The sequence below is a fragment of the Squalius cephalus genome (genome assembly GCF_949319135.1).
Source record: "Squalius cephalus genome assembly, chromosome: 12".
Lineage (NCBI taxonomy): Eukaryota > Metazoa > Chordata > Actinopteri > Cypriniformes > Leuciscidae > Squalius > Squalius cephalus.
The window spans coordinates 27747515-27768155 of record NC_137133.1 but is presented as its reverse complement, the minus strand read 5'-3'; the positions used below and the strand labels follow the sequence as shown (position 1 = coordinate 27768155).

At 37.3% G+C, this 20641-nt stretch overlaps 2 protein-coding genes across 3 annotated transcripts; both read left to right on the top strand.

Moving 5' to 3' along the window:
* Nucleotides 1-35: 35 nt before the first annotated feature.
* LOC307167984 (uncharacterized protein) lies at nucleotides 36-5592 on the top strand. 2 transcript variants are annotated; one of them, XM_079887379.1, is made up of 5 exons: nucleotides 36-194; nucleotides 339-485; nucleotides 4268-4891; nucleotides 5269-5289; nucleotides 5548-5592. In XM_079887379.1, exons 2-5 carry the CDS (start codon nucleotides 349-351, stop codon nucleotides 5552-5554), a joined length of 789 nt encoding a protein of 262 aa, XP_079743505.1. In that variant the 5' UTR covers nucleotides 36-194; nucleotides 339-348; the 3' UTR covers nucleotides 5555-5592. The 2 variants fall into 2 exon arrangements, with proteins under 2 accessions (XP_079743505.1, XP_079743506.1); XM_079887380.1 differs by lacking the exon at nucleotides 339-485 and having other exon boundaries at nucleotides 80-194.
* A 287-nt stretch (nucleotides 5593-5879) lies between these two features.
* Nucleotides 5880-17338, top strand: LOC307167978 (adhesion G protein-coupled receptor F5-like). The gene is made up of 12 exons (XM_079887371.1): nucleotides 5880-5945; nucleotides 6072-6208; nucleotides 6328-6522; nucleotides 6820-7023; nucleotides 7110-7256; nucleotides 7537-7712; nucleotides 7802-7972; nucleotides 12421-13755; nucleotides 13930-13971; nucleotides 14682-14741; nucleotides 14837-14900; nucleotides 15014-17338. The coding sequence occupies exons 3-12, from the start codon at nucleotides 6423-6425 to the stop codon at nucleotides 15094-15096; spliced, it is 2382 nt and encodes a 793-aa protein (XP_079743497.1). The 5' UTR covers nucleotides 5880-5945; nucleotides 6072-6208; nucleotides 6328-6422; the 3' UTR covers nucleotides 15097-17338.
* Nucleotides 17339-20641: the final 3303 nt, after the last annotated feature.

Here is a 20641-nt window from a genome sequence, read left to right as displayed (position 1 = left end):
AAACTGTTCTGTCATACCATGCCATTGTGTTACAGTGTGTGGGTTAAATGGAACACAATATGAGTGCAAGTGCGAGGAGCGTCATGTTTGGCCCAATGACACCTGCAGGGCCTATCATGAGTGTGATGAGATTGTGGGAGGCACTTGTGGATGTATTCAAGCTCTCCCTTCAGAGGGTCCGCTTTGCCAGAGAGGTGATTCGTCGAATTTGCATTATCACGGATTTGTGATGATGTAGTTGTTAGAATAGTCTCACATATTCAGGTTTTTTTCTGAATATTCTATTAAAGTTTAAAATATTAAGCATTTATTCTAAAATTGTGTTGTTCCCTTTTCAGATATAAATGAATGTTTGTTCAGTCCATCTGTATGTGGTCCAAATTCAACCTGCACAAATCAATTGGGAAGTTACAGTTGCTCATGTTTGGATGGTTTCACTGTAACAAACTCAAGTCTCCCCTTCACCGTCAATCACACATGTGCAGGTATATATAATCAGATTTTTGTATAACCTTTAGAGTTTTGCTCATGCTTGTTATTATAAATTTAGGCAAAACGCATAAGGATAAATATATTTTTTTTAATTACATGACATTGTTTATTTATTTATTATTTACATTATTTATTACATGATCATCACATTGTTTAACCAAAACAATTTAGAGTCTGTTACATCTGTTCCTCCTTGAGTAGGTTTAATGTAACAAATATGAATCAAGCATATAAAAATTATGTAGGCTAACATGTAACAAATTTAATTTAAACAAATTAATGGAACTTAAGTGTAGTTCAGGCAGACCACGACATGACAGCCAGCCATCAGCTGATGCTCAACTGATCCATAAGTCCTCCCACTAGTTGTCAACATCTTAAAAAAAATAATAAAAAAATAATAATCTAATTAGAAAATGATTCTAAATATTGAGATATTGTTCTGAAAAAAAAAATGTTATTCCCCTTCCAGATATAAATGAATGTTTGCTCAGGTCATTTGTATGAGTTCCAAATTTGTCAGTGCCTTTAGGCTATGAAAATGTTACAAGATTCAAAGAATTTATGTAGCCTAGGCTTTATAATTTATAGAATTTATATAAGAAAATATGTAGAAATTTCAAACCAAGTCATGTCAGTTTTTTTTAGTTCCAACTGTAACACCATCAACAACACCACCACCAACAACACCATTAACAACAACACCATTAACACCAACACTATCAACAACAACAGCATTAATAACAACAACACCATTAACACCAACACTATCAACAACAACAGCATTAATAACACTATCAACGCCACCACTACCAACAACAACAATTAACCCCAACACAATCAACAATACCATTAACACCAACACCATCAACACCAACAACAACACCATTAACACCATCAACAGCAACAACACCATTAACACCAACACCATCAACAACAATACAATTAACACCAACACTTAACACCATCAACAACAACAACACCATTAACACCAACACCATCATCAACAACACCATTAACACAAACACCATCAACACCAACAACACTACCATTAACCCTAAAACAGGCAATGTGCACCACAGGAAACATATTCTTTAGGCATGAGAAATAATTTTTCATCCAGTACTGTTGTCAATATCATAGTTGAGTCCGTTTGAAGTATGTGGGTCACATGACTTGGTTCAAATTTTTCTGTGCTCGTTTTGTCAGTTTGACCTAAAGCCAACATGTCCACCTACTGTATAGTGCTAGACATTCTGACTTTGTATAAAGTAGGCATATATTAATCTTACTTTTTTTTCCTGAAAAAAATAATTCCTGCTAATATTAATTGTGAACATTGTCTTAAGATTTTGAAATAGAAAATGAAGTCATATGTTGATTGTGCTGGGTTTTTTTTACCGCATTTTGAAAAGTATGTATGCCCTGAGATACATTGCCAGATTAGGGTATAAAAAGGGATTATCTACAGTATTGACAATGCATGGTGTCTCAAGGTAAACTGGGCCCCCTGTACTAGTCATGGCATTATTGCACATTCCGGGATGATGGGTTAGGGGTGATTTGTGGGTGGTGGGAGGGCCAGTAGAAGTCTTGTTCCTGGACCGGGGCTCTTAGAGAAGATCCTTATAGTCCCTCCTGGCCTCAGTGCCCCATGTACACAGTCCCCCTTCTCAATCTATGTATTTTGTGTTAAAAATTGTGCAAATGGTAATATTCAATTCTGATATTGAATATAATATAATATTCTAATATTCAAATAAAACTGATATTATCACATTTAGTCGACAAGCCTACATCTTTGCATTTTTACATGATATTTACTTGCAGAGTGTCACACAGCTCATTTTAAGGATAAAACAGGGGTGTCCAATACTGCTCCTGGAGGGCTATCGTCCTGTAGAGTTTAGTTCCAACCCTAATCAAACACACCAGAAAAGTCTAACTAAAGTCTTCAGGGTTACTTAGAAAATTATAAGTTGTATAATAAATCACATTATATGATTGATTAGGGATGGAGCTAATGCCAAGACAAAAGTGTTCAGCAGTGAAAAAATATGAATAATAAGAAATGTATATGCCTCACTTTTAGGACACTTATACATGTCATACATGCAGCATATTTAGCATATTACATTTTTATTTTTTTTGCATCAAACAAATCACATAAACATTGATGATAGGGCTGTGAAACTATTAATCGCGATTAAACGCATCCAAAATAAAAGTTTGTGTTTACATAATATATGTTTGTGTACTGTGCATAATTATTTTGTATATATAAATATACACACATCCATATATTTAAGAAATATTTGCTTATAGATACTGTATATATATATATATATATATATATATATATATATATATATATATATATATATATATATATACAGTATATATATATATATATATATATATATATATATATATATATATATATATATATATATATATATGTATGTATGTATGTATCAGTGGCGGCTGCTGGTCTTTCAAAGAGGGGAAGCTCATTTTCGGCCTACATCATAAAAATTATTCATTTATATATACGTAAATTCTACGTTCCTTTTCAAGAAAATGCTCTGTGAAAAATGAATGTAATAATATAATAGAGGTATAAATAATAATATAATAAAGTATAATAATAATGCTACTACTAATAATAATATATATTTTTAATTATTGTTGAATTATTACTAATAATAATAATATAAAAAATATAAGTAATAATATAATAAAGGTATAAATGTATAATTGTGTGAAATGTATTATAAAAATTGGCTAGCAATTTCGACAAGCAAATACCAAGAAATAGGTTGCAGCAGTTTGTCTTTGAAAAATCCGCGATGGGACTGAGCTCGAACAGCTTCAACATCAGCGACTTTTTATTGAATGAAATCGCTGTCAATCAAAAGGAGACAGCCTTTCGACAGACCCTCCAATCATCACGCGGAAGCCCGGAGTCCAGGCCAGCCCACTCCCCGTTCACCCCCAGAGAAGCTGAGCTTCCATGGGCGGGACATAATCGCAGCATTTATCCAATGACCGTCTAGTTTCGAAGCGCTGAAAAAAACTGTTCGAAGCAGCCCCATTGAAGTCAATGGAAGCTGGGCTTCGACAGGGAAATGCACTGTGACGCTACGGGAATGAGAAGGAAATCGAGTCAGCCGACCTGTAACTGATTCTGAACGAACTCGTCTTTGAGACGAACGTTTTCTAACGCATTTTAGTCAATAAAATGTTAATACAATAGTACATATTTGACCATTCATTTTTTTGACATTATAAGGGAAGCCGAGCTTCCCTTGCAGTCTTAAAGAAATCGCCACTGGTATGTATGTATGTATATATATATATATATATGTATATATATATATATATATATATATATATATATATATATATATATATATATATAATTTGTATTATAAATAAATATAAATATATAAATTAAAAAAAAAATCTTAAATATTCATGCATGTGTGTGTATTTATATATACAAAATAATTATGCACAGTACACACATATAATGTAAACACAAACTTTTATTTTGGATGCGATTATTCGCGATTAATCGTTTCACAGCCCTTTGAGCCTTTTAAAATCCTAATAGGGCAACGTATCCTGGGTGATACAACTCATAAAATCCTATCAAATATTTAAAAAAATTCTTTGGATATGTTTTACTTAAGTCCAGATTATTATTATATTATATTAGATTATAGTGACATGAAATAATTGAATAAAAATGTTCCACTCTTGTCTGTTTTAGCGTTAACAACAACACCATCATCAACAACAACAACAACAACACCATCAACAGCAGCAGCAACAACAACAACACCATCAACAGCAGCAGCAACAACAACAACACCATCAACAGCATCAACAGCAGCAACAACAACACCATCAACAGCAGCAGCAACAACAACAACAACACCATCAACAGCAGCAGCAACAACAACAACACCATCAACAGCAGCAGCAACAACAACAACAACAACACCATCAACAGCAGCAACAACAACAACAACACCATCAACAGCAGCAGCAACAACAACAACACCATCAACAGCATCAACAGCAGCAGCAGCAACAACAACAACACCATCAACAGCAGCAGCAACAACAACAACAACACCATCAACAGCAGCAGCAACAACAACAACACCATCAACAGCAGCAGCAACAACAACAACACCATCAACAGCAGCAGCAACAACAACAACACCATCAACAGCAGCAGCAACAACATCAACAACACCATCAACAGCAGCAGCAACAACAACAACACCATCAACAGCAGCATCAACAACAACAACACCATCAATACCAACACCATTAATTCCAACACTATCAACAACACCATTAACACCAACAAGAACGGCAACAACAGGTATGACCATCAAATTCTGATTTATAGCACAACTGTATGATGATGGTGAAAATTTGTATTAGTATTGAGAACTGTTGCTGAAACCTGTTGATTAAATGGACACTTACTGTAAGCTATTTTAACAGATATTATGCCAGCAGTGATAACATATTATATAAAAACCAAGATATTGAAAACCAAGTCATCAAGTCAGATTATTTCACATGTTTGGTTTCTAGAAATATTAATACATAAATACATAAAATGTAATTATTGCTTTTCATGTTTAGGAAAACAAATTATAGATCGACAAATCCTTTGCTTTTTAACTGTTTGGTTTCATGCAGGAAAAATTAGATTAATATTTTTGTTGTACTAATATTATTTTTATTCAACAGTGTCAACAACAGCACAGACAGGTACTGTGAATATAAATTTAAACATTGCACAAAAATAAATTATGTCTGGATTAAGATGATATTTTGTGTTTGCAGAGGGACAAAATTGGTATAATGCATATAAAAAAAATAACAGGAAATAATTTTCACCAATGTTCATTTCGCATACCCTTAGTAACTGGGTAGTATTAATATTTTGTATTAGTATTGTTTTAAGGATTGAGGATTGTTTTTAAAACCTGTTGATGCAATGCACATAAATGTGCATTTGTTTTACAGTTATTGAAATGTCAATGACATTAAATCAGGCTTTTGACCCCAGTCTTACTGACCGGAATAGCGAGACTTACAAAGATTTATCTGGAAAAATTGAGAAAGCAGTGAGTATTCCATGTTTCATATTTAATGAAATGTTTGTGTAATTTATGAAAATGAGCATTTGATTTTTGATACTTTAATACTAAACACAGCTCGGATTTAACTTTGAAGTCATAACATACATTTTTATTCATTTTAGTTTATTTTTAATTATGTATGTATTTTTCTCCAACCACCACTTAACGGTCAGAAACAGTCATAGCATACATTGGGTACTTTTGATTTTTACAGATTGACAAAAGTTATTCTAATAAACTAACAGGCTACATTTCTGGAACTATAAAAGTCTCTAGATTCAGGTATGATCTACCATTTAAATTTTTACTTTTTTCACTTAACATTGCCACTTATTCACTACTTTTTCAAACAAATCCAATGTTACTACAGTCTCTTCACATCGGTGTGGTTTGTGTTTTGCTCCACAGGCCTGGTAGTGTTATAGCAGATTATACCTTAAGTGCAACATCAAACAACCTTGATTTTAGAGCAGCAAACACAGATGTTTCTGACTCTCTAAAAGCACAAGGAATCATTTTAGCTGAAGATGCTTTTGCTCGGAGTGGTAAGGGTAGTCAATGCCTAATGTAAAACCCTTCACATTTCTTAGTTCCATCATATTTATGTTGTTGTTTGTTTTTGTTCATTGTTGGGTGATATGAGTTGAATGGTTTTTATTTTCAGAACAAAAGGACTTCACAACAGATGAATTATATCCTCTGCAAAAGTTGGACCTGAATTGTCCACCCTCAGACTTTGCAAATGGACCAATAACATGGATGGTGAATAACAAAGATCCTGCACCGGACAACACAAGATACATAATTTCAAACAACAATAGCACTCTCACTGTGAAAAACACTAGTGAAAGTGACAGTGGTGAGTAACGTGGGGTTTATTTTTGTCTAGTCTGATATCTTACATGGCAAAGTGCCTGACTGCTGTTAGTCCTGTTTTAAAAAGCAGACTACTGTAAAACTTTACTATAGTTTTATTGAAGTATTAGCACTGATATACTATAGCATAAGATGATACTATACCATATGTGACATAGATCAAACAACCAAAATTAAGCTACACTTCCAGGACGTTGTCATGAACGTTCTCTCATTTACAAAGTATTATGCTTATAATTATAGTAATAATTGTTCATTATGATTTTTCCCCCTCATGCAGGTCGATACGCATGCATCATGCAAACAAATGAAATACCGTACATTCAATGGCAAAACATTGTTATTAAACAACGCCCCACTATCATTGTGGGTGATCCTAACCGTGTTTTTTCATGTGAAGACAACACTGTCCAACTGAGATGTTCTGTTGATGCTGGCTACAGTATTGAGTGGGTCCTGAATGAAGCAGTACAACCTTCAGAAGGTACGTACAAATTGTCAGTACAAGTTACTTGTCATTTAAACATTCAATAAAATTCTCTGTGTTATTAACATGTTTTCTATATGCAGTAGGATCTGACATGATCATATTAAACTATAATAGGCCTACTGGAATATGTAAGGAGGAAACCTTTACATGCCGTCTCAAGGGTCTGACACAACTACAGAATTACAGTTACAGCTGGAGCAGAGTCACAGTTAAGACAAGCACAGAAGGTAAGCCTTCAGTTTCTTTTTTTTTTTCAGTATCAAATTACTTTTTACTGTTATACGATTGAATGATTTTAACAAACTAGCAGACTTTTCTTTCTATCGCATCACACTTGATCTTGTGGTGTTGACTTTTTTGGTTCTTTTATTTAGTTACTGTTATAGACCCTTGCTATTTCTGACGTTTCTGAATAGTGTGGGGTACCCTGCAAGTCCCAAAATGTAATGTGATCTTATATTCTGAGAGAAGTTTCCTAAGTTTCCTTCTGACTGCCTCCTTCTCCAGTTTATGAATGTAAAAATGAAGAACTTGGACTTGGAAACTCAAACGACGAGAAAACAGGAATCTGTGAAAATGGCTTTAAAGGCACCATAACTTACAGATGTGAATCACAAAAGTGGACCCCAGTACAGGACAACTGTGTGCTTGAAGTTATTGACAACTTTAAAAGCAAAGTTGAGGTAATCTATTGATCCTTTATACAATTTACAATCATCTGGCCATTTTAAATATTTCTAATATTTTATTTTTGTGTATTTTTGCAATTTAGTCCTTGATTGTGGCGGAGATTCCAGAGTTTATGGCTAACCTCAGTAGTGTCACAGCACAGAATAGTATTAATATAACACAGTCTTCTGCTACTGTCCAAGCAATTGTGGATATACTCTTTAAAATTGCTAATTTGTCACAAACTACTGTCATCAATAAGCCAGTGATGGAGGTTTGTATATTCACATTCTAGCTTTTCTATAGAATTTACTGTATAGTCATTGTATGCTTATTGAATTTAACAAGATAATGTCTATTAAGATAAACTAGTGGTGATTAAGTACAATAAAGTAGTGAAATTATAGGAAAAAATGTAGTTTACTAGTTAAATACTTGTAACACATTTCTTTAGTTTATAAAAGTACACTTTGAAGTGTCTCACTAAACTACTTTAGTTGTTTTACACTGCAAGTATGTAAGATTAACATTATACTAAGTTTGCTATATATTATTTATGAACTTTAAGTTTACTACTATGTTCCTATTTAGGTATTAATTTTATTATTGAAATATACCTTTAACTGTACTTTAAGGAATTTAAGTAAATGCCTATGTACATGCCTATGTACACTACCACTGGACTACACAATTCACATACTCAGAATTAGGAACACAATGTTTTCTTTATAAATAAATGTTCAGACAAATTAATTGTTTTGGATGCTAAAACATGCAAGTTTATAAGGCAGTATTTGAAACTATGTGGAAAAAGTATTGAATAGGTTGCTCAGTCAAGAGTAAACAAATACAAGCCAAGTATACATAGAATATATATAATTATATTCTTCCCTGGTAAAATAAAGGTAAATAAATAATAAAAATATATAATTATACTTTAAAGTTTCTCAAAAAGATTCAGTACAAGTATAGGCCAAATATACTGATATTATAAGTCTAGTTAAGTTAAGTATACTTAAGTGTAATTTTAATATATTTACTGAAATACATAAAAAGTAGACTGAAAAGTATACTTGTTTTTAGTTTAAGAGAAATAAACTAATAGCACACTAGAATAAAATTTTGTAAAGGGATTCATTGTAATGAAGGTCCACTGAAGGCAAGCTTGGAGAACCCAAATGCAGTTTATTCAAATAATCCAAAACAAAGGCATGGCATGGAGTTCAACATAAACATGACCTTACCAACAGTGGTTACAAGAACAACACTTGACCAAGACACATGCCAAACATAAGGCCAAACATAAGGCCAAACATAAGGGTGGGTAGGGGGTTGGGGAGTGGAGGAGGTCCTGGGGGAGGGATGGCGGACCAAGTCCGTGCAGGGGAACAGGACATGGCAATCTTGCGATACTCCTCATTAACAAAACCCACAGTAAATGATGAGCTGCTCAACAGAAGGGCATAGTCTATATGAAGAGATGCAAAAGCCTCTAAGGCCCCATCCACACTACTGAGTTTTAGGCCCCGTTTACACGATGGGAAAATGCAGATATTTCCCTGCGTTTTGGCCTGTCATTTACACGAAAACGCAGTTTTTATCCCAGAAAACGATTTTTTCTAAAAACTCCGGCCAAAGTGGAGATTTCTGAAAACGGCGGTTATGTGTTGCCGTGTCAACTGGGAGAAACGGGGTTTTAGGTTCTCAAACGTCACATTATGTGCAAGAAAATGCTTACGTCATGAACCTCGCGCCATGTCTGTTGTTTTGAAAGGAACAGGAAGTCGCTCGTGCTATTCGTTGTTGTCGATTTTGAGGATTCTGATTGGCTTGCATGGCTTTATCCTTCTCCCTACACTGCGGCCCATAGGTTTGGCATAGTTATGATGGCGCTCGACGGCGTATTTATGCGGGTTGATGTAAACGACAACTTTTTTGAAAACGATGTTGTGTGCACAATGTTATTTTTGAAAACGTAGGGGGGGAAATATTCGTTTCTCTAAATACTCGGCTATGTGTAAATGTGGCCTTAGTTTAGAAACGGAGAATTAAAACGAATACGATCTCCGTCCACACCAGCGTTTTAGCTGCGTATTAGAATTGATCTCCGTCCACATTAAAACGACTGAAAACGCGGATCACGTGACCACTCACCAACACTGGGTATGCGTGCCGGTGTAAACCTAGAGACTTTCAAACATCAAAATGTCATTTATTAATATGTATTTGTGTTTAAATGACATATAAACATCTTTTCCTATTCTATTTTGAAAAATAGGTTCTATTTCTAGCATGCACGCGTTTTTATTTTATTTCATTATTAATACATTTGACATGACAAAATACCTCCATAGATATATTAGTCCAGCGTTGGCTCGACCGTGTTTAGGGCTGAAGGCGCCCGGCGAAGTTTTGGCACTCTGCCAGCTAGATGCCAGCTAGATGAGTGTTTCAACCAGGTCCGGTACCTGAACTGGGTGAGGCGGGGCTTTAGTTCTTTGTTGGGTACTATACGGTTATCCGGACCACACCTGACCTGACCACACGTGACCACAACCGCTCTTGGTTGGTCGTAACCCCAGTGAAGGGTAGGTTTAGGGGCGGGGTTGGGGTAGGTCATCACATGTGGTCCGGATAACCGTATAGTACCCTTTGTTGTATTCATCTGCTACGGCATGTGTAACATTTTTCTGTCAACTCTGCATAATCCTTCGCGATCGATATCGTTAGTTAGCCCAGGGAAGCGAGGAAACGGAAGTGCCGCACAAAAAACGGAAATTGGACCCATATTTACTTCCGCGTTCGAAAATAAGGCGAATAACAAAGTCCTCAACATCATTTTCTTAAGTCCACTCACCTTGTCGAAGGTGGAAGAGACGAGAAACTAGTGATGTTACATATGACACTTCGCTTCAAAGCGCGTATCGAGTTCGCAGTGCAATTTCTCATAAAGCTCCGTGCCGGAGCGCGTATTGTTTTCAGAGAAACACGTGATCAACGAAAAACGAAGCCTTACTTTAGGTGTGTTCGACATCGGCTGCAGCTGGATGTAACCGATCGGCTAGAGTAGCCGTGTGCAGGCGGGGAGGAGCTGCAAAAGGAGACGTGAAGTCGGACACTTTCTGGTTCCCGTAGTGACCGCTCACGTGGTGTTTGCATACTTTACCACAGCTGAAGTGAAATAAATGCAATATTTGCCAAATAATACACAGATGTTTCAGAGACATTTTCATTCAATACTTTATGTACTGCTTCATACAGCATCTGAACAAGAATAAAGTTCAACATAAGCTACTATCAATGAAGTGGAGTCTACGTTTTTTAATCAGTTTTAATTTGATAAACATGACACAAAATACCATCGCAACTACATGAAAGAGTGTTTACTGTTATACAAAACTGATTTGTGAGCTTTAGAGGAACTAAAGGTGTTCAAATAAACACGAAACACACGTGATCGTTGTCATGCGGTGAATCCGGCCAATTGTGGAACAGCTGTGTCGTCATCAGAGCTTGTGCGGCTGCGCTGGCGGAGTTCTCCAGCTACTCTCGAATCGCTCTCGCAGTACTTTGATGGCACACGTCACAGTCATGTGGCGTCGGCGCTGTATCAAGACAAATTTTCTAACCAGCATGCACTGCTTCAAGTCAGCCGCCGATTGGTCTGCGCAGAGCTGCATGAAGTCGAACAAGCCTTTTCTTTCCAGTCACGTGAATGCTTCACTTTGCGTGTCGGAATGTTTGAACCCAGACCACTACTCTAGAGGTTTTTGGAAGTTTAAGTCCATTTACTAAAAATATTTTTTATAAATAAGCCTATAGCCTATATTACATGATCATATATTCTGCCATTTAAACAGCATAGAAATCATAAAATAATTAAACCACCATTTACTTGCATCAAGCAACTCTGTTGGTATTTTTATAATTAGTATTAATATAATTGTTACATTTAATTTATTGGCACACTTTAATATGTTAATTATATTATCTGAAAACTGAACATTTAGCATTGTCAGGCTTTTATTTGTGCTTAATAGATAAAACAACGGCGCTGCACACTCGGGCGTATGGCTGCTATAAATTTGACCAGTCACAAGATGGTGCTATTTTCGACACTCTTGATGCTTTGAATCTTTTCCCGGAACAATCAGTGGAAAGCCTCAGTACTTCATGAGGCTTCATTTGCCCATCCCTACGAGAAACTGATGGGTTCATTTTTGGGTGGTCTAGTATTCTGTAATGGATCCATTGGAGAATTGCTGAATCTAAGTGCAGTGCAGACAGCCCGACACAACAGTTACAGGAAAAATACTTGACAAAGACAAATGGTAAACATGGCTTAAATACACAAGGACTAGTGACTAAACAAAACACACCTGTGAACATGATTAGACAATTAACCAATGACAACATGACAAAAGAGACTAGGGAAGCACATGGCAAGATCACATGACAAGACAGAAACATGACTGTAACATGAAATTTTAACCAAAAACAAAACTATACTGTACATTAAAATCATGGATTAAACTGGTATATTATATTATATTATATTATATTATATTATATTATATTATATTATATTATATTATTATTTTGTGAAATTATTTATTAAAATGTGTGTCCTGTTAGATTATCCAAATACCTTATATATCAATATTTCCACATTTTATGGGCTAAACTTTATCATATTAAAAAACAATTATATTCAATTTTCAGAATTTCCTTAAAACAGTGGACATCATTGTATCAGGTAATGTCAGTGATACATGGAACAAATTGAACAAAGGAAACACCACAGAAAACACCAGCATTCGACTTCTGGACGCTATTGAGAAGATAAGTGACCGTCTCAAAGATGAGTTTGTTATTAATGAAACATCTATTCAGCTGAACAGAACTGCAATTACAACCTCATTCAGTATAACATCAACACTGCCAAACTCAACTACAGAGATTTTCATACCACAGGTTCCAAATGTGACTATAACCATCATAATCTTCTCGACTCTTGACAATGTCCTACCTACTCGTGATACTAATAATGACAGTAGGAATTCAGATGTGCGCATCAATGGAGACGTGGTTGTTGTTAAGGTTAATGAAACACTTAACAACATTTCTTTTGCATTTGATATTACTGATCAGTCTTTGGGAAATCCTCAGTGTGTCTTTTGGAACTTCAGTCTTGACGCATGGGATTCCACTGGATGTAAACTCTCAGGGAATGAAACTGGCAAGATTACATGTGAATGCAACCACACAACATCTTTTTCAATCCTGATGTCTCCGTTTTCTATTCCAGGCAAGCTCTTAGCCTTTATAACTTACATTGGTGTCGCTATTTCAATGGCCAGCTTGATTTTGTGCCTCATTATTGAGATTATCGTGTGGAAGTCAATGACAAGAAATGACACATCCTACATGCGACATGTGTCCATAGTCAACATTGCCGTGTCCCTGCTGATCGCAAACATCTGTTTTATCATTGGAGCCGCAGTCGCAGAACAAGAGCAACCAACATCAGTGGGTCGCTGCAGTCCAGCGGTTTTCTTCATGCACTTTTTTTACCTGGCTCTTTTCTTCTGGATGTTGATTTCAGCGCTGCTGCTCTTTTACCGTACAGTCATGGTCTTGTCCCAAATGTCCAGGGCCAAAATGATGTCCATTGCCTTCATAGTCGGTTATGGTGCGCCTTTGATCATAGCGGTCATTACTGTTGCGTCGACAGCTGGACCTCAGAAATATATCACGAAACAATTAGCATGCTGGCTGAACTGGAATGAATCTAGGGCACTGCTGGCATTTGTGATTCCAGCTCTCACTATTGTAGCCATAAACCTTGTGGTTTTGATTGTGGTTCTGTATAAGATGTTGAGGAGAGGAGTTAGTGCCACAACTCAACCGGATGAGAAACATGCCCTGGTGGTCATTGCCCGATGTGTGGCCATATTGACTCCTATCTTTGGTCTAACATGGGGATTTGGAATTGGAACCATGGTGTCCCGTGAATTAGGCATTCATGTGGTGTTTGCACTCCTCAATTCACTGCAGGTATCACTTTCTATTTCTATCAATTTTATATTAAGGTTACATTTCCAATTTGTGCAATCTACTAATGTTGCACATAATGATTTATAATGCATGTCCATGGTTTTATTTTTCAGTGGATTTAAAATTGAACCATATCGTAACTAATACCTGTATTTGTAACACTTCCTTTAACAGGGATTATTTATTTTGGTGTTTGGAACGCTTTTAGACAGCAAGGTACGAGTTTACTTCTTTTGCTTTGCATTGTAAGAGCTTAAGTACAGTCACTTAAATTTCTAATGCTGCATTTAATCTAATCTACCATTATCCCCCGGTTTCACAGACCAGGCTTAAGAAAGTCCCCGACTAAAATGTTAGTTTGAACTGTTTTAACTGAAAGCAACTTGCACTGACATATCTTATATGTCAGTGCCATTGTTTTGTCTCAAGATGCACACCAGTAATGTTTTTTTCTAAGGAACATTTATAAAAGCTATTTAGATGTCATCATTAAACTAAGGACTAATCCTGGCTTAATCTAAGCCCTGTCTGTGAAACCAGGCCTATATGCATTATATTAAAACATTCATTACAAATTTGACCAGCATATCACCCTGGCAGGCTTTATTTAGATTGTTATTTGAATGATAGTACATTATCCTGCTTATTACACGACTGGCCACCAAATACGTGAAAATGAAAAATGTATTTGAGTTGAAATTATTTAGCACATATATCTGTATATTAAGAAAATACGGGAAAAAGTCTACTATAACGTACAATCGATGGTCAGCAATACGGACACTGTGACAGCATTACAGTATTAATAGGCATTTACATTACAGTTGATAACTGAGACCCTAACAGAGATGGCATCAGGTGCTTTTGTATCCTTTTGTATGAAGATACGATTTCTGGATGTAAAGTAGAGATCTTTTTTGTTGCAGGTTCGTGAGTCACTAGCAGGAAAGCTATCACTACAGAAACTCAGTTCCAGCCATACCAAGGTAAATGCCATTCTATAGCATCACACACTTATAGGACTATATCTAATGTTCAAATTCTAACCATGGTTAAAATATATTTACATTATTTGACACAGAGCACCAGTGCAGGATCATCATCCACATCTGGACTCAATTTATTTCAAAGGATGCGACGGAGGAGTGAGTAGATGGCATAGATCTTGTTATTATTGTCACTTGGATAAGTGTTACTGCTAAATAAATTAATGTAAAGACGATAGTTATGTGAGTAACATACATCTAACTATTTGCAGATGTGTACAACGTGTCCGAAGGCAACCTTTCCTCAGCAGTTACAGACAGCTCCAACAGCTCACATGCCATTATCAACAATTAAAACACACTCTAAAAGTGTTTCCTCCACTGCAGTGTATGTTTGTGTTTGGTGGAAGAAATGTTTCCATGTTCGAAGATCATTAGTCTAATGATAAGGTTACAATATGACTTTTTGCTTCATTGTGTAATATACTGGACTTGAAAAATCAGGGTAATTTTTTACAAATCAAGTAAGTTTATGTGGTTTGTGAAGTTCACTTTTGTTTTATATTAGACATGATATATGTGTGAGTTGTTGTTGTCCAGTTGGTTTAATTACATCCTGGTTTTCTGCTTTGTTATGATAAATTATAAACGTTTCCAAAATTTACAAATGTTACTTTTGACCAATAATTACTAATAATTAAATGCCTCTTCATATTGTATTTACTTGGGTAGCTTTGGCAACTCCTTTTTACATCTTCATGTGAATTGTTCTTTTAAACTGCTGGGTCAAAATGGGTCAAAAACTAATAAAAATGTTTCTTGGCTTAACTGGAGAGAATGGTTTAAAAGCAGACTAGAAAGTGGAGGAGAGAGATAACTCTATTCTAAATATGCAGTAATGTGAATTATTGTATTAGTTTTATCTACATCCACTTTTGAAAATGCAGTTTAATATAAAATGTGCATATAAACTGACAAAATATGTCAAACATTTCCTGAATGTAATTTGTCAAACTGAGTTGAATGGAAAATTACTATGAAATCCGCTCTTTAATATGAGCTCTAAATGATAGATTATGGTAAATGGTTCTAGGTACCAATTTCAGCACCATATCAAAAATATTGGAGCTTTTTTAACAAATTAAAATACTAATTATTAATGCTATAATAATTATAAGCAAATAATATATTAAAAAACATTAGCATTGAGCCTTCAAATGTTTTTAAGCAATTAAACTGCTTTAAAAAGGTAAAGTTACGGTATAAATTTTTTTTTTTAAAAATAAAGTAATAAAATAAAAAATACATGTAATGGAACAAGTGACTGGTCTATTAGTCTGCATTCACGCTTCAAGATTTAATGCACATCTATTTGTGCATATTACTATTTTCATCTATCACGAATCATCGCAATTTCAGTCAATCGGTCAGATTGCGCTGAAGAAAAACTTTTTCTTTTGAGTTGCGTTTTGAGTGGTTTGAGTGGATTCTGACTAACATGCATCTGATTGGCCGTTGCGTTCATGCGTTTAACTGACCTGTCTGTGATTGGCTATATCGCTCAACACTTCAAAAACATGTTGTAAATATATTTACAACATGTTTTTGAAGTGTTGAGCAATATAATAGAATAGATGCTTGATGCCTGTTCAATGTTTCTAAAACAAAAACAAAAATCAGACATTCCACCCTGCAAAAACTCATTTCAGGGAGGTCGACTGTAGAACCTGCCGACAAAGAAAACTCTTTGTCTCTTTCTTACGTGTGAAAGGGTTAAGGCTGAGCTACAGAATCTTACATTGTGTCCTAACTAGGCTCAGCCTGAAAGTGTTCAGTTCTGCGAAATATTTAATGATATAAAAATGGTATATATTGTATTAGATGTTTTGAACAATTTGGAGAAGGATATTTGACCAGTGAGATTTCATTGTTTATGAGACTGCCTATAGTCACAGCAAGAAATCTTGAGACACTGATAGATGTGTAGTGAATTTTAGGCACAAACGCACAAAATTAATGCCAGTTTAAAAAACAAAGACAAACAAAAGTCGTAAAATTAAAAAATGCCTGCTCTTTGTCAGATTTGTCAGCTTTATACATTTTATGAGCATTGTTATCATATAACCTTGGTGGACCTGTTGCCCTACGAATAATCTTGATCCGTCAGTTTAACTGAATAAGCTGTACATTTAACATCATATGCTCTATTTTTATCCAGGAAATAATGTAATGTTTGGATTTTTAATGTGACATTGGTGAATATCTGTGACGAGACCTCTGTTCAGTCCACTGTGTGTGCGGTGTTGTATTTCACTGTGTTTGTCATGATTCCTGTCTTGTGTTAACCTGTTTTAAGGAATTTTAAGTTGCAGTGTTCCCTGTTCTCATTGTTTCTGTGTTAGTTTTCCCTGTTGATTTGTCTTCCCCACGTGTGTCTTGTTAACTTGTTAAGCTTGTTTGCCCCTGTGTATTTAAACCCCTGTGTTTCCTGTGTTCTTTGTCAGGTCTTGTCCTACATGGATGTATGCTTGGTGTTACTCATTCTGTTCCCCTGTTCCAGTATTGTAATGTTTATTTTTATTATTAAACACTTCTGCATTTGGATCCAGCTCTCCCTTTGTTTCTTTTAGTTCACCCGGCATTACAGAAACAATATGAAAAAGACAACAGATGTTCTTATCTGTTCTCCATCTGTTAAAATGACTAAAAGCACTTTGAAATTTCCATCAGTGCTCCAGTTAATGACGGAACATAACCATATTACTTAATATATTATATAGACTTATATATTACTACAGTAGGCTAATATTTAACGTGGAAATACTCATCCAAGCTTTCAGTGTTCTACATGGTGCTATTGTAATTTGTTAATTCTTTTACATTTTTAAGTTTCATTTTGATGTTCAGTGGTTGAAGGGTGAGAAGCTTAATTTGTTAAACAAATGCTTAGCAATAAGCAATAAGGTACGAGGGGCTGTGCAATAATACGCATTTGTTTAGCAAATTAATCTTTTTCATATTGTTTACGTTATAAAACGGTTAAAGTAAAGCCACTTAATTCTTTTTTTAATATTGACCTAGGTTCATTTACTGTTTTTATCCTGCTTATTACATGGCTGCCCACCAAACACGTGAACATGAAATGTTGATTTGATTTGAAATTTTATCTCTATACATTTTATCTGTTAATACGGAACACACATAACTGTTGAAATATTTGCGTTTCTCAGGTCAGTCAGAGCTCTCCCTGCAATTATTTTAGAAGTTATGTGTGTTCCATATTTCTTTTGATTGAACCAGCGATGGCAATCATAAGTGAATTAATCACCCCTTTGAGTCAGTTCTTTCTTTTCAGTAAATTGGCCAAACAGGTTTGCAAAACGGTCTGAATCAATTCACATTTGTTCAAGCGGCTCTCTCACCAGTTATCTGAAACGGCTTTTCAGTCAGTAACAGACAGTTCTGAGAAAGCCAACTTAAGAACACAAACAGCGCTTGATTAAGTAGACATTCACATAACACTACTTTTTGAGAGGTAACTCTCAATTAAGGACCATTCACACCAAAAGTGTTTTTGTGTCTGCCTGCACTGTTTTTACTTGTTTTCTTATGTGAACGCATTAGATGGATGTCTTAACTTAATATGTTAAGTTAAATATATAAAGTTAAAAGTCAGCATTAAACAGAAGTTGTGATAGTCTTGAGATCGTCTCGGTTACGTATGTAACCCTCGTTCCCTGAGTAGGGAACGGAGACGTTACGTCGGATGACGACGAATGGGGTTTCGCTTAGAAATCCTATCACCTTCGAGTATATAAAACGAGCCAATGGCAAAGAAATGCCATGGGTCTGCGGAATTTGCATAGCGTAACTCCGCCCCACCCTGGGGGTATATAAGGAAGTGCGCTGGCAACATGCAGATATGTCTTCGCTGAGGAGCCGAGACTGAACTCAGGCGTTCCAGCGGTACAGCGGAAGTGGCAGGGAGACGTAACGTCTCCGTTCCCTACTCAGGGAACGAGGGTTACATACGTAACCGAGACGTTCCCTTTCGTTGTCACTCCGAGTTACGTCGGATGACGCCGAATGGGGTTCCCAGTGTAATCACGCCACCTCTCGACTGTCTTCCAGTGCCCTGCGTAAGTCTGAGCTCCCTGTCGTGAGACTGGCACGGACGAAGGACTCCTACTTAACACAGGAATACCAAGGTACACTGGGAAGCATATCTCAGAGGAAATATGCAATCATGCCCAGCCCGAAGGGAGGGACTTAAGAATACACATATGACCCGAAGGAACTTCATATGGAGAATCACTGGGGTGTCCAGCCGCAGGTGGAATATTTCAACCCCAGGGGTGGCAAGGTGGCTTGCCAAGGGAAAGACACATGCTCAAAGAGGCTTACAGTGGAATACACATGTGGGGGTCGCCCGGAGGGGAACCATGCACATGGAGGCACCTAGCCAAGCGCGAAAGCTGCCAGTGGCATAACTCTGGCGTTGACGTCAACAGTGCTGGAGGAGACTCAGGGCTTATGAGGCTCACCTGAGGAAATAACGCACGTATCCCGTCCGTGGAGAGGAATGGCGAGCAAGCGAAGACACCTGAGCAGAATCTAGCACCGGCTAGTTGAAGCGAGTACATGAGAAGAAACTGGCTCCACTCGGAGATTGTAAAATCTCGCGAATGTGTTAGGTGTCGCCCAGCCTGCAGCTCTGCAGATGTCTGTTAGCAAGGCGCCATGCGCTAAAGCCCAAGAGGATGCCACACTCCGGGTGGAGTGGGCCGTCACACCAAGGGGGCATGGTCGACCTTGCTGCTGGTATGCCAAAGCAATGGCGTCCACTATCCAGTGAGACAACCTTTGCTTGGAGAGAGCCTTTCCCTTCAGCTTCCCACCATGACAGACAAAGAGCTGGTCTGAGGTCCTGAAACACTGCGTTCTGTCAACGTAAGCACGGAGTGCGCGTACTGGACAGAGCAGTGCCAAGGCTGGGTCTGCCTCCTCCAAAGGCAGCGCTTGCAGGTTCACCACCTGGTCTCGAAAGGGTGTGGTGGGAACCTTGGGCACATATCCAGGCCGGGGTCTCAGGATCACGTGAGAGTTAGCCGGTCCGAATTCCAGGCACGCTTCGTCAACCGAAAATGCCTGCAGGTCCCCTACCCTCTTGATGGAGGCCAATGCAACCAGGAGCGCTGTCTTTATTGACAGGAACTTAAGCTCCACTGATTGCAGAGGCTCAAAGGGAGGACTCTGCAGGGCAGTTAAAACCACTGAGAGGTCCCAAGAGGGTACGAGGGGAGGACGAGGAGGATTCAGTCTCCTGGCTCCCCTCAGGAACCTGACGACCAGGTCGTGCTTTCCCAAGGACTTACCATCAACTGCGTTGTGATGTGCGGCAATGGCGGCAACATACACTTTCAGGGTGGAGGGAGACAGCCTTCGCTCCAACCCTTCTTGCAGGAAGGAAAGCACGACACTGATGGGGCATTTCGTGGGTTCTATATTTTTAGAAGAACACCAGTTGACGAAGAGGTTCCACTTTAACGCATAGGCATGTCTCGTGGACAATGCTCTAGCGGAAGTGATGGTAGCCACCACCGCTGGTGGTAGGGTACTCAAACCTGCCTCGTCCCGTCCAGGAGCCACACGTGGAGGTTCCAAAGATCGGGACGAGGGTGCCATAAGGTGCCCCATCCCTGAGAAAGCAGGTCCTTCCTCAGAGGAATTGGCCAGGGAGGTGCTGTCGCGAGGAGTACTAGTTCTGAGAACCAGGTGCGGTTGGGCCAATACGGGGCAACCAAAATTACCTGCTCCTCGTCCTCCCTGATCTTGCGCAAAGTCTGCGCAAGAAGGCTCACTGGGGGAAATGCATACTTGCGGAGGCCCCGCGGCCAGCT

What these genes read in the sequence shown, in the direction of transcription:
- LOC307167984 (XM_079887379.1), top strand. Translation starts at nt 349, where the DNA reads ATGTTTGTTCAGTCCATCTGTATGTGGTCCAAATTCAACCTGCACAAA. An exon ending in CGTCAATCACACATGTGCAG is followed by an intron (nt 486 to 4,267) that starts GTATATATAATC and finishes TGTCTGTTTTAG; the next exon opens with CGTTAACAACAACACCATCA. An exon ending in AACAAGAACGGCAACAACAG is followed by an intron (nt 4,892 to 5,268) that starts GTATGACCATCA and finishes TTTATTCAACAG; the next exon opens with TGTCAACAACAGCACAGACA.
- LOC307167978 (XM_079887371.1), top strand. Translation starts at nt 6,423, where the DNA reads ATGGTGAATAACAAAGATCCTGCACCGGACAACACAAGATACATAATT. An exon ending in TCAATAAGCCAGTGATGGAG is followed by an intron (nt 7,973 to 12,420) that starts GTTTGTATATTC and finishes TTCAATTTTCAG; the next exon opens with AATTTCCTTAAAACAGTGGA. An exon ending in TCAGTTCCAGCCATACCAAG is followed by an intron (nt 14,742 to 14,836) that starts GTAAATGCCATT and finishes TATTTGACACAG; the next exon opens with AGCACCAGTGCAGGATCATC.